Here is a 17,879-nt window from a genome sequence, read left to right on the forward strand (position 1 = left end):
TGTAGCTGTTTCCCTGAGCCCGTATAAGGGCCCTTGACCTCTCGGAGGGTGAGGGACAGAGAGGGAGGGGAACAATCTCTGAGGGTATGGGATCAGAGCTGTACCAGAAAGTCCAGGGTGTGGAGCTACAAAGGCTTTGGGCGGAGTGGCTCTGGGGCTGAAAATGCATTGTGTCCCATCCTGGTGGGATGAACCTGGTGTCTTCAGCCTCAGGGTGGATTGGAAGAGGGGACCCGGAGGAGAGAAAGTTACGTTTCTTCAAAAAAGGAGAGGAAAATCATACAATTTTCCTGAGATGAACACCTCAAAAGAAGAGGGATAGTATGAGCCCTACTCAGTCCTGCTCAGCATGATGGGAAGATAGACTCAAGATGTTGTGTCTGGTGATGGTCAGACCTCAGTAATTACATACCTTGCACAGTGATTATACTTGGTAGTTTACAAGGCACCTTCCACATTCACACCTCACTCTCCACTGGGGGCAGCAGGCTCAGAGAGGCTGAGCAGCCTGCCCCAGAAAGTACGTGGCAGAGCTCTTGATTTAAATCTCATCTTGGAATTCCCTACCAGGGCTCTTTGCCTGCCCAGTACGTGCTTTAATCCCCTTAAAGTGCTTCTACATATATCAGCTTCCTTGCAACCCATGGCAAGGAAGGTGTCCCTTTTTAACAAATGGAGCAACCAAGATACTCAGATGATCAAGGCACTTCCTAACCGGAGTCATTCTTCATTTTCATTAACAAGCAGAAAGGACAAAAGGCCTTCCCTCCCCAGCCTTCAAGACAGAAACAGGTTTGAAATAATCCTGCTGGTTGAGATCTGAGGTCCTACAAATCCACCACCATCGGGAATAAAAACAATTTTACACCTGTATCCAGCCTGCAGGGCAAGCTGGGTCAGGGACAAAGCAAGAGGGTGCTATTCCAAGTCTCCTAACAGGGTTAAGTACCCAGAGACAAGAGGTTGCTGGGGGATCTAGTTCTCAACATACACAGGTTTTGTCTCTCCCTCCTCCACAGGGAGGGAAGGGTTGAGAGAGATGGGTATATTGGGTTTCCTAAGACAATGTTAAAGAAGTTAGGTAGCAAGAAGGCAGATTCCTACCACTGAAGTTAAAGGTGGTCGCAGTTACTGGAATGCTTCAAAACCAAGAGTTTTTTTTTTTTTTTATCCTCACCCAAGGACACTTTTTTGCATTTATCTTCAGATAGAGCGGAAGGGAGAGAGGGAAGAAGAAAGAGAGAGAAACATCAATGTGAGAGAGACACATCGAGTAGCTGCCACTCACACGAGCCCAGCCGGGGCTGGGGACAAACTGCAACCGAGGTATGTATCCTTCGTGGGAACCTAACCTGGGACTCTCTGGTCCGCAGGCCGATGCTCTAATCGCTGAGCCAAACTGGCCAGGGCAGAACCAAGAGTTTTTATTTTTTGGTTAACTGCCTCAGCTACCCTGATCATTTATGCTGTGGCAGTTGGTCAGATCTGGAAAATAAGTGAAAAGCCTCTTGATGGAAAGCAATTTCAGAACTGCATGGAACCTGGTAGATCCCACACACAGCATTTCCCAAAAGGTCTACCCCAGATACTCTCAGGTCTACAACCCACTCCTGGATTACAGCTCAGCAGGGCTGGATGGGATTCCCTTTCCCCTGACAGCCAGCTGGTGTTCCCATGTACTGGGTGAAACCTGCTGCTGTCTCTAATGCAAATTCACTTCTTTTCATGGTCCCTGAGAGGGACAGGTCCAAGTTACAATGTGGAAAAACTTGTGGTCATCTCCAGAGCTCATGCTTACCTTCCATGATGGAGATGTGAACAGCTCTTCTCCGGGTCCTGGGGACACTGCTCAGCCTTGGGCCATGGGTTATGGAGGGACAGCTGCGGCTGGGAACCATCCCAGCTCTGAGGTTAAAGAAAAAGAACACTGTTAGCTCAGTGCATGGAGCTGTGGTCAGGACTCACAGTTGAGTAGTGGCTACAAGAATTGCCTGGCAGTTTTTTTTTTCCAAAAAATTTTAATGCCTGCCTTTGGCCTTTAGTCCCTGGATCCCAGTCAGAGACAACTGCTGTAAACTCATCCACCTCCCTACATCCCAGAACCACTGAACCTTGCTTTAGTGTGGCAGCGGTGCAGTGGTCTCGGGCAGGATGGTCAGGGAGCAGTGCCCCAGGAGGATCAGTGCTCCCAAAGATGGATATGCAGCCTCCCCTGACTTCCAGCAGGAGGCGGCTGGTGGCAGGGGCCTGTGTGTGAAGGGGCAGGTAGTAATGCTCCCATTTCCAGAGGTCAGGCTTGACAAACCCAAGCTCTCTTGGCCAATCATATTCTTTCTGGGTCTCATCGGGCTCTAGAAAATGGGTTTCTGGAAATGTATGCATGAAGCATGGATTGCAAAACTAGTTTACATGCAGTAAGACTGGTGTAGGGCTATCCCTGGCTTTCTGTAATGAACTGATTCCACAACCAATGAAATCTTGCTGCTTGGACATGTCCTCCATGTTGTATGACCTATTTCAGGGCTTGGGAGGACAGCAGAGAATTACTCAGGAAGGTGGCTCCTGGATCTGACGTAGTGTCTGCAGTAGCCCACTGTCCCTCGTTCTCCATCCAGACTCAGGGGTAACAGGGTCAGATGGTTTCCCACGCCTTTGGCCGAGATGAGTCTCTTCACCCCTCCTGCCCTGTTCTCCTGCCCTGTTTGGGAGCCATTGTGGCCAGAATCTTCACATTACTCAAACTGCTGGCTCTTCTGAGATTCCAGGATCTGAGCTGGAACTGCTTTTAGGGGAAGCCCCTGGCAGCCTACCTGTGGATTTCCGGTGGCTCCCTTTTGATCTTGGCACTTGACTCCATTACTTCCTTTGCAACTCGGCCACTGTAAACAGTATAATAAAACAGTAAGAAATGAGACAGTGTTCCAGGACGGGCTCCTCTCCAAGATCTCAGATTACTTTGGCTGAACTGGGAAATGGCCTCTGTGGCCTACTCCTTCCCAATGTTTAGGCCACTGAGGAGAGCTTGCTTGCTGGGTAAAGTTCTGAGGTGTCCCAACAGCTGATCTTAGAGAGCTCGCTATTTGGAGTCTTTGGGATCTTTCATTTTCATTTAGGAATGATTGCTCATTGTCCAGCATGTTCCAAAAATATTGCAAAAAAGGGAATCTTTAGACAGACATGAGAAGAATGACTGTTACAGCTTTTATTGTGCTGCTGTTGTAAGGGCAGGACGAGAAGGTACTCATTAAAAACCCTACAGACACAGCTGCAGGGAAGGAAAGAACATTCAAAGGGTTAGGAGACAGAATTTGATGGGAACTTCGGGTTTTTCTGGAGGTTCCCAGTTTCTTTGTTCTCAAGGACAAGGACCACTGAGCCACTGTTCTGGAGAGAAGGGCATGAAAATAGGTTCATAATGGTTACTTACTGTCACTATTTACCTGTATCGGAACCGGCTCCCTTTAAAGAATAAATTGCTGCTGGACACTGTGCGGACTTGGCTTGACTTCTCCAGCCTGCAGCAAGGCAAAGTCCAGTGTGACAGACGGCCCGTGGCTGCCTCACAGGCGAACACAGCGCTCCCGCTCCTTCCACAGACAACTTGAAGAAACCCCTCAGGAAGAGACCCTTCACAGCCCTGCTTGTCTTGGACTCTCCTTTAGGGCTGAGGGCTGTTGAAACCCACTTTCATGTCAGGAGAGTGAGGGCTTCCCAGGAGTGTTTCCAGGGCTCACCAGGGAGACCGAGAGAGTCAATGTTGGGGATGATGGGCTGGGGGAATAACAATGCCATCCACTGACTTTCAGCTAGGCCGCTTATTGGCAGTGTGACCTTGGGCAAATTTTTTTCTCTTTAGCCTCAGTCTTCTTATCTACAAAATAATGGAGCTGAGACTAACTGTCCAGTCCTAGCATTTAGTAATTTGTGTTCATGTCGTTGGTGGTGAAGAGAGAGAGGCTGCCTTCTTATTCCATCTCCTTGGAGAGTCCTAAAGTATATTATCATATTAAAGACTGAGAAATCATGAAAGGAAGCAGCTAGCTTAGTTTTAATAAAAGTTCCATCGTTTATTTGAACTTGGAACCATTCTCCCTTCCCAAGAATGCCGATTAACCTCACTTTCAAGTTGTAGAGATAGCAGATGGGGAGCCTGGAAGGCCATGGGGAGCCTGGAAGGCCGTGGGCACTGTGAAATATCCTTTTGGGTGACATCTCTGGTTCCACTTAGAAAAGGAAGTGTAGGCAGAGCTGGCCAGAGTGAAGTCTCCCAAGACCCAACTCAACCCACAACATGCCCTGGGTGCCCATGCTGCTTATCCAACCAGGAACCCATCCAGATGTGGAGCCTTCCACTGTTGTGAACAAGCAGTAAATATTTAGGGAGCTGTCCTCACAATCCACGAGAGTCACCATGCCCACCTATCTCAGGGCTCTGTGAGGCTCAGCCTGCTTGCCCTTAAGTCTGACCTGGCTCCCTTCAAAGCACTGGCCAGAGGCAGCAATCTGCAAATAAGAGATGCTCAGTTGCCAAAGTTGCCGCTGCTAGAAACTTGGCACGAGGGGGGATCTGACCCAGGCTAGAGACTTAACACTAATTGGAACATTAAGTGGTTGATGGAAAACAGTGAAAATGACCTTGGTTTCCCCCAAGGGAGTTGGCAGGGCTAACTAGGTCTGGAGCTCTATTAATGGAAAGTCTCAGAAACTGAGCTTGGTTACAGTTCTGGTCCCATGACACAGATAGAAAAATAAAGGCCTCCAGAAATGGTGCTGAAATGTTTTTTTGGCTTTCCTTGGACACCAGGGAATGAACAGGAGGGAAATCTGACCATGCCAAAGTCTTTTCCAAGTGTCTTCTCTTTCATAAGAATAAAAACTACTCAGGTTAGAATTCAGGCCACCCATTCAGTTCATCTCTGATTCTGTATCAAATGCATAGAAATGATTAAGCAGTTCAGAAAGCCTGCTCAAGAAACAACTTCTGGGGCTGTGGTCCCAGTAAGGGGGAGACCAGTTCTGCTGGCCAGCATCCCTCAGCAGCCAGCAGGTAGCAGAGTCTGTTCAGTGGGGAGGAGGATGGTCCCCGCTGCCCCCAAGTCCAGAGCAAATCTTTTCTCTCTGGGATTATTCAGATTACTGGAGGGAGAACTATGACCTGTCGGGCAGAACATACCACGCACTTTTGTCTTACATTGTCCTAAGATACAGCTTATTAAAGCATAAGTCGTATTCTATTTTCAAAACAGGACCAAGGGTTTTAGTGAAACTTTATCTGGCATCACCCCATATTCTCAGTGGGGTATTTCTTTGCTCCCTAATGCCTTTATGACCACTTTCTTAAACAAAGAAAACTGAACACAAAACCCTCAAATACTTGACAAAATTCTTTGGTAAGCAAAGTTGTCTTTGGCCCAAAGCGGGCTTCTCAGTACCAGACGCATCGTACTTGCTCCTCTCCAGCTACCCCATCCCAGGCTCCTGGGCTCTTGGCCTGCCACCGGCAACACCTCTGGCAGTGACACTCCAGGAAGGGCTGGAATCAACGCCAGCTTAGCACCAAGTCATGCACTGGGGAGTGGCCCCAGGAGCTCTTTAGGGAACCACTCTGGGCTGCACATGCTCCTTCTTGGAGCTCTTGTATTCTGAGGTATCTTAGGGCTCTGACGGACTCCACAGAGCCAGTTTGATTTGAGTCAGGCACCCATGGGCTTTTTCTGGCCTTAACCTTACTCTGAAAACCCAGACTTGCTTTGCCACTGAGGGCTGTCCAAGGACATCTCAAGACAGTCCCCTTAGGCAACTCAACTAAAACACATTTCCAGACCTCAGCTCTGTCCCTCCAGGGGGCACACACAGACACTGAAAAGAGGTCTGAGTTTTATAAGGATGCTCCTTTCTCAAAGTTTCCTGCCCATCATTCCTCAGAAAGTAGCCTTTATGACTTTGGCTCTGATAATGATGGTCCCCATGCTGTGTGTTTACTCACTTGTAGAAGGCTTGGTTCTCAATTCCACATTTCCACAGGTGCTTGCAGGCTTCTGGAGTTGGAGCAAAATATGTGAGAATAATTTTCTTTTCCTACAAAAAATCCCACGTAGAAATAACTGAGTGTGGATGGAGAAGTGAAGGGTGAAGTAGGCCAGGATACTGACCCTGAGCTGTCTGGGGGCTCCCATGACTTTCACAGGCTGTAGACGGGGCAGGGCTGCCTGGCAGCGGGCTAGCTGGGAGAGAAGGCCTGCAGGAGCCCCGGGGCAGACCTCAGCTGTGTGCGCAAGCACACCTGCAGGGCCAGAGGGTCAGTCTCAGCAGGCACACATTGAACTGAGAGAGCCCTGACCAGAGAAAGTGGCACGCATATCTAAAATGTTCTTTTTCTTCTTCTTTTGTACTTTTATCTTGGAATTTTTATATGGAAGCACAAGAATGTTACTTTGCATTTCCTAGAGGCATGGAACCTCTGGGGGTCATCAGCCTCCCTAAGGAAGCCCTATGTTCAGGCCTAGCCACCTGTCCCTCCCTCACCTCCACATCTTGACCTTGGTCTTGCCTTAGCATGCAGGTGGTTTCGCTCTACCTGGACGGAGCACCTTGGCTCAACCCTGGCCGTCAGGAGCCATCCCAGTGCCCCAGCCCTCCGGAAAGGAAGGAGCCAGCACTCACCTCTTTCTGACTTACGTATAAATAGAAAGTCTTTCCTTCAAATTTTAGCTTGGTCACCTCGTTCCTAGAAGCAGAGAGAGTACCAGTCACCTTGCTGTGGGCTGCTTATTCGCAGCTACGTCTTGTAGATGCACAGCCCACCCCGACTGAAGGGGCTCCAGGCACAGACACAGTTTTAGCCAAAATCAGAACTAAAACAAGACAGCAGCGCAATGGCCTTAGAGAACAGTTGTTGAAATAGTTCAATCCACAGTTTTCTGGTCAATCAGACTATAATAATTGGATGATAGGAGGGTTTCAGGCTCATCAATAGTGGCTGTAAAAGGGAAACATTGGCCTGGGAAGTGAGGCGAGGCAGAGGTCCTGGGCCATTTCAGGATTTGGTTCATTACACAGGTGCATTGTCTGGATGGGACTATCAAACATAAGATGCCACAGTAGCTGATGAGGCCAAAGTTCAAGATACAGCAAATAATGAAAAACAATGCAACCAGGTTCTGAGGGAGTTGAGTCTTTCAGGTGACTGTGCCACTGGATGGAAAATGCAGTTTAATGCAGACAAATGTCAAACGATCTCAGGGAGGGGGGCGGAACAACATACCAAAGAGAGAACAGATTACATGAACAGTCATGCAGTGTACTGACCAGGAAAGGGGCTTAGGGGTTTTTGTAGAAAAATCCTTGAAGCCACCAGCCCAGTGAATGGCTGCAGTAAAAGAGGCAAACAGGATACCGGGGTACGTCACCCGCGGGACAGACACAAATCAGAAGAAGTGACATGGTTACTGTACATGGCACGGCTTAGACCTCACCTCCACATACTGCTTGCAGCCTTGGTTACATTTACAAAATGGAAAAATGACCAGGGTCATAAGTGGATGTCCCTGAGAGCCAGAGAACTGGGCCTCAGCAGTGGTCATGCTTCACTGCCTTCCATTTGCCTGACACAGCTGCCCTCTGGAGCCCCGAGACCCCCAGCCTCACTGGGGGGGGGGGGTCCTTGTTTCCTACCCACTGGGACCCCAGGGAGCCCTGACCAGGCACGTGTGCCTGCACTTAGCTTCTTCTTCTTTGCAGTTTTTAGGGAGATTTCCTCAATATCCTAGGAAATAGCTGAAAGGGAGGGAGAACCACATACCCAGTTTACTGTCGGACAACACTGAGGGGACAAAGGAAGGTCACTTGTTCCCTGGAAATCAGGATGAGCGTTCACAACCCTGACTCACAGTTCTGAGCTAGTAGAAGACACACGTACAGTCGGCCCTCGTTTATTGCGGTTAATCAGTTCGAGACTCTACCATGATAAATGAATTTCCGCGAAGTAGGATTCTTTATTTATATACAGTTTATTTGAAAAAACTGTGATAGAGTGAAACCGTGAAAGGGGGACGACTGTACTCCTTCCCAGTTTGATTCCTCCAGCCAACCAGTCTGTCTTTCACACACACAGAATACAATATGTATCAATGGGTTAATATATAAACAAGCACACAGATCATCTAGGCTTCAGTGAGAGAGAGGAAAGTAAGAGTTTTCTATTGGAAGTGACATTGGGCTTACATCTATTAAAGTTGAGGCATTGTGGAGAGGAGACTTCCTGCAGACGTGAGAGGATTAAAAGGGTCTAGGAAAACCAGGTGAACTTCAGGGCTGCTGGAGGCGTAGGGACACTTTGGGGACTGCAGGTCCCTGGTGTGTCCCATCTCATGAAGCAGCTCCCCTGGTCAGTGTGGCCCAGGATCTGGGCTTGCCAAGGGATGTCAGACAACCTAGTTGTATCCGGCAGCAGGTGCTCCTAACTGGGAGAGAAGGTGGTGGCCTGATCCTGCTCGTTGTCTTTTTCTTTCTGAAAAGTATTTTTTGGACAGAAGACCACAAACCCTCACCATCTTCACCCAAAGAGCAGAGTGGGTGGGCCAACTTGAGCTGGGTGTGTGAGGAGCAGTTTCACTAGCACTCGATCATCACATGGCCAGTCTTCACAAGGGAAGTAAAGGTGGAAAGGTGATGTCTCTCTACGAGGCCAACACAGGAGCTGAAGGGGACAAGGGAGGATAGATGCCCTGCAGTACCCACAGCAGAAAGCTTGTCAGGAAGCAGCTCTGTCCTCAGATTCCCACGAGCTCTTCTGGAGATGGCAACGGAAACAAGGCAGGACCAGGCTTCCCTGGCTGAGCTCTGCTGGACCAAGGAAAGCCACTTGTCCAAGCCCATGACAGGAGCTGGCCAGCTTAGACTTGACAGTCTAAAGCCCAAGGAGGTACAGAAATCTCAAGGGCTTAGTAGAATTAGCAACATGATTTGACAAGGTGAAAGATGTCTGCATGAGCCAGAAAAAGGGTCCCTAGGAGAGCCAAATGCCCATCAACAAACTAGAGTCTGCACTGCATTGGCTCCCAGAGCCATGCTGCAGAACAGACCCCAAACAGATGGGGCAGAGCAGCAGTTCAGTGGCTTCAGCTGAGGCAGTGTCTCTTGCCTGCCAGAAGCGGGGGTGGGAGAGGGAGAGAGGGAAGAAAAAGTGGGGATGTAACTTTTGGAGGTTGAGGACACCTAATCCCTCAAGATGGGTAGGAGAGACAGCTGCAGGTAACTTCTGTCTGCCCCAGGGGTCACTGTGTGCCCCTCCTTCACTAGAAGAATGGGTGAGGGAGCGAGAGTCCATGCAGATGCTGTGGCCATCAGTGCGGAACTGTCCCAAGGTCTCTGTTCTCATGGGGACTTTGTTTCTCTAACACTGGCTCCAGCCCCAGGCCTCTCATAATCCAGAAATCAACCCTCCACACCCTTTCTTCATCTGGAGAGGCTGCTGGCTCTCAGGAACACCCCTCTGGAAGAATAGGATCCCTAGGAAGAGGCACCACCTTCATCAGTTAGCATTATGGATGCAAGGCTTTGGAGGGGCCCAGAGCCAGAACTACCCAGTCACAGACAAAGGACATGGGAACCATAGCCCTCCCCAATTGGTGAAGTATAAAACGCCTGTCTTGGAAATGAAGATATTCACCATTTAATGAAGTGGACCCTCTTGTTTCCTTGAAGAACCACAAATCCAAAAGGTGTGAAGGCCAGAAATGCAGCGTTTCCTGACACATCCTGCAAAGGAAGACTCCTCATCAGGGCGGTGCAGGCGCAGGTGAGAGGGACAGGGACAGCTGCCCGTCGCTGGCACAGGGTAATGCTTGGCAGTGGGTTGCAGAGGGAAGAGCATGGCCTTTGGGAGTAAGAGGCAAGTTACTTACCTTCCCTCAGTCTCAGTGCCCTTGACTGTAAATTGTAGATGATAATGATACTAATCTTAGAAGGCTGTTGTGAACATCCAAAGAGAATGGCAAACCCTCGCATTGCTGGTGGGATTGTAAAATGGTACAGTCACTTTGGAAAGCAAGTCACAAGTTCTTCAAATGGTTAAACATAGTTACCTTATGACCCAGCAATTCCACTCCTAGGTATGTGCCCAAGAGAACTAAAAACGTATGTTCACACAGAAACTTGTACATGAATGTTTATAGCAGGATTAATTTTTCATAACAGCCAGAAAGTGGATACAACCCAGATGTCCATCAACTGATAAATGAATAAACATTTGACACATTCATACAGTGGAATAATATTCAGCAGTAAAAATACATGCTACAACCTTTGAAAACATTATCCTAAAAGAAGCCAGTTATGAAAGAGCACATGTATGATTCCATTTATATGAAATGTCCAGATAGGCAAAGCTATTGAGACAAAAAGCACCAGGTTGCCAAGAGCTGTGGGGAAGGGGAGACGGGGAGGGACAGCTAATAGGAACATGATAAAAATGTTCTAAAATTAGCCCAGCTGGGTCATTGAATGTCATCCCATGGACTGAGAGGTCCTGGTTCAGTTCTTGGTCAGAGCCCATGCCCAGGGTTGTGGGCTTGATCCCCAGTGGCGGGCATGCAGGGGGCAGCCAACAATGTTTCTCACATCGATGTTTCTATCTCTGTCCCTTACTCTCTCTAAAAACATAAATGAAAACATATAAAACAAAAACATTTAAAAAAACAAAAGTTCTAAAATTAGGTAGTGGTGATGGTTGCATAACTAAATGTACTAAAAACCACTGACGTGCACTTTAAAAGGATGGATTTTATGTATGCAAATTATATCTCAAAAAAGCTGTTATTGGAGGGAAAGAGAAAGGGAGAAAGGGAGGGAGGAGAGGAGGAAGAAAGAATAGAATGAAAGAATATGGCAGTTATCATGATGGGCTCTACACACTGGCCTCCCTCAGGAAAGCTTAGCTGAAGAAAAGATAAACAACAACTGACCACGTGGAACAGCCATCACCAGCCCTGTGGTGCCTGAACCAACAAAGAGGCCTCCTGGTCACCTGTAACCATCAGTCAGAACACCTGGCTGAGGTTCTGCTGAGCAAAGGGGAGAAGGTGCAGCAGAAGCTGTAGATCATGGTTCCTTCACCTGGGACAATGAACTCCATGAGGACCAGGTCTTTTCTAGTTTGGAACAGGGCACAGAAAGCTGGTTGATGGATTATGCTCTCTCAGGGGAGATTCCTTTGTGGTAGGGGCCTCAGGTGAGAATCTGCGCTGTTAGGGTGTGTGTTCAGGTGGCCAGGGAATTAAGGCAGGATGCTGGTCAAATGTGCTTGCAGGACAGTTGTCTGGGCCGTAGCTTAGACGGTGCCATGGAGCCAGGGCCAGGCACCTGGTGGGAGGCATATATGTGGGAGCCCTGGCTGGTGGGCTCTCCGAGCCTGTCCCACCTTCAGTATTTACATCTCTGGAACACATCTTCCGTCCACTCAGCCCTAGAACAGTGAAGATCTGCAGGGCTTTGTGAGCCTTGCCTTAGGAAAAAAGGCAGTTTTTCCCTAAAAGTGCCTCTAGAGTCAGGGTTACAGGTGTGAACATCTGGGCCCAGGGAATAAACTAAGTACATGTTTTGCAATTAATGTATTTTTATTATTGTCCTTTCCTCAGGGTCTGTCATGACCCTGACACTTAGATGCAAGCACAATGTCATTCAACCATGGGCACAGCAAAAATCTGTTTAAAAATAACCTGAATGGAGATACTGTGAAGCCACAGGGCTGGATTTCCTCCTGCCTGTCATCAGTGCTTGGTGGTGGCGGCGGATATCTGAGCGCCAGCACTGCACACAAGCCAGGCCCCTGTGGGGACACCAGTGCTCACCTGGCAGGTTGACAGGGACATGGGTCGGGGCAGGCTGGGACTTGGGGTGGAGAATGCCTCTGAGAGTGGGTGAGGGAGGGCTCTGCTCGCAGCGGGGGGTGGGGGCTGCCTCAGACAGAGGGTGGCCCCAGGAGGCTTTCTGCTCACTGCAGGCAGGGTCCAAGGAAGTCCTGAAACCAGGTTTCCAAAGATGGAGCCTGGAGCCTGGAGGGTGGAGACCTTACCTTATTTGTACTCACAGAGCAGGCCTGCAGGAAATGTCTGTCAGGTGAGCGTGAGAGACAATGAGGTGGGCCAGAGCAGTGGAGGAAGTACCCACGTGAACAAGAACTGACAGGGCGAGGACAGTGAGGGAGTGTGGAGGGTGCTCCCTGAGAGACGGGAGACTGGAAAGGCCTGGAGGAATGTAGGTGGGAGAAGGGAAACAAAGGGTCGGGCCCTAGAGGACTGAGGATGGCTTCCAATAACAGGTGAAGAGTGGACCGGGAAGCAGCAGGGTGGGCAGGGAATATATCTCTGCTTCTTGTACTGCCGACCCCTGTGAGCAGTGGCGGGGCAGAGCGCCCTGGGCACGGGTCGGACCCCTCAGGCCCGGGCTCTGGCTCTGCCACTCACTCGCTGCGCGACCTCGGCCGGGGCACTTCCTTTCCTCGTGTTTCAGACTCCTCATAAAATGAGGGTTGACAATATTACCTACCTAACAGACTGTGCTTAGTAGGCACCCGATACGTGCCGGTGGTTGTGTTGTTAATATTATAGCTGCTACTAATTAGCTCAGTTTGTTGAACTTATTTCAAAATCTTTTCATTTTAAACCTAACATGTTACTATTTTTCCTGAGGTTGATGGATTGAAATGTTAGTTAGGAAATGAGGTTGTGGGAAGTTGGGGTAGAAAGGGAGATGTCACTCTGGTTAGGGGACCACGGTAAAAGGGGATTGGAAATTGGGGTGAAAATAAAGTAGGCAGAAGGAAGGAAACAGAGGCTGTGACCGTTGGAGGTCTGTGGGCATCACCCCAGTGACTGGCCGTATCCCAGAGCAAAGGGAAGAGAAGGTCCCCCCATAAGCTGGGTGCTGCTGGCCAGGTTGCTGGGGTGGCAGTGTGCATTTGCACCATCCAGACACGGTGGGGCCGCCTCCCAGAGAAGGCAGGTGTTGGAGTTAGAGGGGAACAGTCTCTCTTGACCAGACTGGTTGAGCAAACTGGGAATCAACCTTAATTAGATGCCACATCATTCCAATACGTAATAATAGCACTTTGACCAACCCCAATCTTGTCTCTCATATGAAGAGAGCAATTCTCCAAACTGCTTCCAATGCAACAGTTCCCGATGAAGGTCTGTCTCTGCAAGGCCGGCACCTGGACAGCCACAGGGTGGAGGTGGCTGTCTGGCACATGAGGAGCGGGACTTGGTATCACAGTGAGAAACCTCGTGTCTGTACCAGCACGAAGACACAGATAGGCAGCCACGCTGACACCTTCTCTGGAACGTGCCCCGTTCCTTCTGTCTAATGTGTCATTCTCACCGGAGCTTGCCCTTGGGATTTGTGTGCGAAAGGACAAGTTATGTTACAAAGAGAGAAGGAAATGAGGACGAGGAGAGAAGTGACACAGACAGCGGTAACCTGTCCCCATCCCATCTTGATGAAATCAGTCCCCACGGGACTGAGCCATTATACACCGGGGAGGTGGAATGAAAACTCAGTCTTGACAGCCGCAGGCGGATATCGCCGCCCCCACTCTACATCAGCGAACAGTCAAAAGAAGTTAGTTCACTTTTACAGTTTGACGTAAAAGTTTGTTTTCAATTTTTCATTCTTGTGCAAACAGCTTCTGTCAGTTTAGGATCCCAGCTCTACTTCTTTTCCTTTTTTTTTTGGTTAATCCTCACCCAAGGATATTTTTTTCATGATTTTTAGAGGGAGTGGAAGGGAGGGAGGAAGGAATGGGGAAGAGAGAGAGAGAGAGAGAGAGAGAGAGAGAGAGAGAACAAATGAACATCGATGTGAGAGAGAAACATCGAATGGTTGCCTTCTGCATGCACCTGGGGACTGAACCTGCAATCCAGGTATGTGAGTGACCTTGACTGGGAATCAAACCCATGACTCCTCAGTGCACGGCTGATGCTCTAACCACTATTCCACACTGGCCAGAGCCCCACTCTGTTTCTTATTTGCTCTGTGACTTACTTAACTTCTCTGAACTTCAGTTTCCTCATTTGTAAAATAAGGACAATAAATGATACATACTTCAAAAATACTACTTCTGTCTAATGGCCTGAATGACCTACTGCCAGGACGTAGCCAATGCAGTTTTCTTGGAGAGAGGATGGATCTGAACTGAGTCAGTCACATGTTCATGTGGAACCACCATCCAACTTGACCTGCATCGATTCCACATCATCAAAGGTGATCATTCTGCCCTGGCCGGTTTGGCTCAGAGGTTAGAGCGTCAGCCTGCAGACTAGAGAGGCCAGGGTTTGGTTTCTGCTAAGGGCATGTACCTCGGTTGCAGTTTGTCCCCAGCCCCCGTTGGGGTTGTGTGGGTGGCAACCATTCAATGTGTCTCTCTCACATCGAAGTTTCTCTCTCTCTCTGTCCCTCCTGCTCTGTCTCAAGATAAATGCAAAAAAATGTCCTCGGGTGAGGATAAGAAAAAAGAAAAAGAAAAAAAAAAAAAGGTGATCACTCTGCCCAGCAGAGGCTTTTTGGAAAATAGCACTGACTGGTTCTTGGAAGTAGGGACATCTGGTCACTTTTGCCCAGCGCCCACAAGTTTTACCTCTGGACACAGCGCAGTAGGCGTCCGTCTGCTGCCGTCCCAGAGGACATCCTGGGTATGGCAGAGTAGGGACCTAGCATTCTTGGTTGTTACGCTTCTCCGGGTCATCCAGTCCTCTCTCTAGAGCCCGACTTAAACGAATTCCATCTGGATGGGTGAAGCCTCTGTTATTTTTATAAACCTTAGGGAAGAGGAACGCACATGCTCTTCCAGACATTTATGCCCATTCCCGAAAGAGCTCGTAGCTGGGAACCTTTAAGTCAATCATGAAAATCACCCAGTTTCAATATACTCAAACCTGGCCACAAGAAACTAGGCTGGAAATTAGGAGGAGGCACCCCATAACAGGCCTGGTGTCACCCCATGACAACTCAGTCATGGAAATCTTGGCAGAAACTCGCCACCTAGGTAGCTTTAGTCAAGTTGTTCATTTCAGCAGTAAACCTAACGTTCTCCCCGTGGTGCAGCCCAGAAGGGCCCACCTGAGGAAGAGGGTGAGCCATTGCGGCTCCTTCTCAGCCTGTTTCTCTGAGGTCAGGGGCAACTTATCCCGCTGGGAGGAGGGTTTATTAAAGAGAAACCTGGGTGTCTCGATTAGGAAAGTATGATCCTATTTTAAGGGTAAAGGAATGACGCTGGAATTTGATTTGTGTGGTTGCTCCCACCTAGATCCTGCTGAAATCAGTTTTCTCCTGGTCTGTTCAGAACAGACATAAAACCACTTGGTGAACTTACATTCAATTTTTATATGATTTCAGTAGTTTCATAGGTCTTTGCCTTCCCTCTATCACAATTGGCGGTGAGTCCTGCTTTGTTCCTAAATAAATGCCATCTCTCCAGAAGGAAGACCATGAGTGATAACTGGGGAACACAGCACTGAGATGCAGACAGCTCTGGGTTTGCGTCCCAGTACTGTCTCTACTAGCAACTCTGGACATGTCGTCAGTCCCTCAGAAGCTCAGTTCTTATCTCAAAAAGAGGACAAGAACATTTTGGCAGTGTTATTGAAAAGATTAAATGAGATAGTGTGCAAAAGTGGCTGGCACGCCCTGGCCGGTATGGCTCAGTGGTTAGAGCATCGGCCTGCGGCCCAGAGAGACCCGGGTTCGGTTCCCGCTAAGGGCACGTACCTCGGTTGCAATTTGTCCCTGGCCCTGGTTGGGTCATGCGGGTGGCAGCCACTCGATGTGCCCCTTTCACGTTGATGTTTCTCTCTCTCTTCCTCCCACTCTATCTGAACAAAATATGGAAAAGTGTCCTCGGGTGAGGATTAAAAAAAAGTGCCTGGCACGTTCATTCAATAAATGGCACCTTAATGACTCATAAGGTGGCCGGGTAAAGGCTGGGGTATCTGGGACAGGTCTGATCGCTACACAAACCTTCACAGGCAGGAGGCCACAGTCCAGGCCTGCAGGAGCCCAGGGTACAACCAGCCCCAGGGCCCCCTAGAAGGAATAGGATGGTGGCTCCTGGGCTTGGAGAGGTTCAAGGCTGGGGAACAGGTGCAGCACTGGGCTGCCAGTGGTTTGCTCCACTCCCCTTGTCCAGCGGCTGTGAGCTTGGCCTGCCGGGGCTCCTGCAGAGAACCCAGGATAGCTTGTGAGTGTTCCGAGTGTGGGCGCTACTATGAGCCAGCTAGCTACTGGAGCCCTCGGTCTGTCCCACCCAGAGTTGGCAGGATCTCTTCCTGGTCCTAGGGCCAGACGAGGACATGAGGCAGAAAGAGACCATCAGCATGGACAGGAAGAACAGCAGCTTCTCAATCAGTCCAGGAGAGCAGAGCCCAGCAAAAGTATTGTTCTGCTCTCATTTAATTATCCAAACGATTCCTCTTCTTCTGTCCTCCCTAGGGCTACGTGCCCCAGATTCCCTGGGCTCAGTAATTGCCTCTCTGTTAATAGAAATCATCAGTATTTATTACACCGAGTGCTCCAGCTTATTTCAGCTCTCCTTGTAGCAACATTAAGGCGAGTGCTTGGTAGCATATCACCAAAGTGACTCTACTTAATGACAAGAGTAAAGGCTCCCAAACTGTTCTTGTTCCAGAAGGCAGAGGAAATCCTGAGCTGGAGCCCAGTGAATGAGAGGAGATGAGGGGCCACGTGTAGGGTCTGCAGCAGGGCCCTGACATGGCCCTGGGTGAGCAAGAAGTACAGGGCCCAGGAACAAGGGCCTGGAAGCCCAGTGCTATGAACATTCCCAACTTCTTCCCAGAAGTCTCCTGAGGACTCCCGGTCCTTACAGACACATAATGGGAAGTGAATTGGGTTCAAATTCTTGCTGTACCTCCCAGGGCCTTGTAAATTGTGACTTCCTGGAACTTTTTTCGTCTCACCTATAAACCAGGAAGAATAACATCCATCTCCTAGGGCTACATGAAGATTAAATGAGAAAATCATGTGAAAGGATTCCTGTGGGCCTGCTACGGAAGGTGTCACAAACGTCTCTTCCCTCCGTCCTGTAGTCTCTTCAGCCTGTGTCCGAGAGGCACAAATTCATCAAAGCCAGGGCTGAACCAGGAGCCTCACAGTCACTCAGTTGTGCCTAGGTTCACTGTCCACTATGTGTTGTCAGGTGACAGCCCTGCCCAGGAACCCAGCTCCGAAGGGGAGGGTACTCTGTGTGGCCTCAAGGGGACAGGGCAGATTTGGAGCCAAAATGAGAGTACCTGGCACCTTCTAATGACATCTATCTTTAGGCAGCGATGTCTCTGAAGGACATGAAGTGACTCAGCAGTTAAGGGAGGAGCACAGTTACCCACTGTGTCCAGATGAGGACTGTGAGGTTCGGAGAAGCCTCTGAAGGCCCCAGCAAGTAGGAGACCAGTACTGCAGCCCAGGCCAGCTGACCCCAAAGCTCTCTTCAGTCCTGTGCAGGTTCCTCTGCCGACAGTATCTGAGCAGTCAGTGGAGGTTGAACTACAAAGTTACGCAGAGCACATATTTGTGAAGCTGTGCTAATTCATTGGTAAATATCCATATGACGATTTTTTGGGTATAAATTGGCATCAATGTGTTTTCTGACAGTGCTGGCCCCCAAGAACACAGGGGTTGTCTGGCAGTAGGCTGTGCTGGTGGACAGGGAACTAACGGGTAGGGAAGGTGAGCAGGGTTTCTGAGTGTTAGGATGTTGTCAGAGTTCATATTGGAAGTTTCAACATTACATCTTATGCAAGAACGAATCACCATCACCTCACCAAGAGGCCAAGGGAAACACAACTCTGCCTCTACAGCACTGGTTCCTTGGT

General features: G+C 49.2%; 1 protein-coding gene across 3 annotated transcripts in view; it reads right to left on the bottom strand.

Annotated features, from left to right (window-relative positions):
- FRMD5 (FERM domain containing 5) overlaps positions 1-17,879 on the bottom strand; it is a 347,282-nt gene that overhangs the window by 4,111 nt on the left and 325,292 nt on the right. For all 3 annotated transcript variants that reach the window (XM_036282185.1, XM_036282182.1, XM_036282177.1), the window contains exons 8-13: positions 9,671-9,759; positions 6,664-6,727; positions 5,987-6,078; positions 3,441-3,515; positions 2,811-2,879; positions 1,799-1,905 (exon numbers count right to left, since the gene is read on the bottom strand). In XM_036282185.1, the coding sequence (XP_036138078.1) occupies positions 1,799-1,905; positions 2,811-2,879; positions 3,441-3,515; positions 5,987-6,078; positions 6,664-6,727; positions 9,671-9,759 (496 nt within the window). The remainder of the gene's footprint in view (positions 1-1,798; positions 1,906-2,810; positions 2,880-3,440; positions 3,516-5,986; positions 6,079-6,663; positions 6,728-9,670; positions 9,760-17,879) is intronic.

The sequence above is a fragment of the Molossus molossus genome, unplaced genomic scaffold (genome assembly GCF_014108415.1).
Source record: "Molossus molossus isolate mMolMol1 unplaced genomic scaffold, mMolMol1.p scaffold_m16_p_1, whole genome shotgun sequence".
Lineage (NCBI taxonomy): Eukaryota > Metazoa > Chordata > Mammalia > Chiroptera > Molossidae > Molossus > Molossus molossus.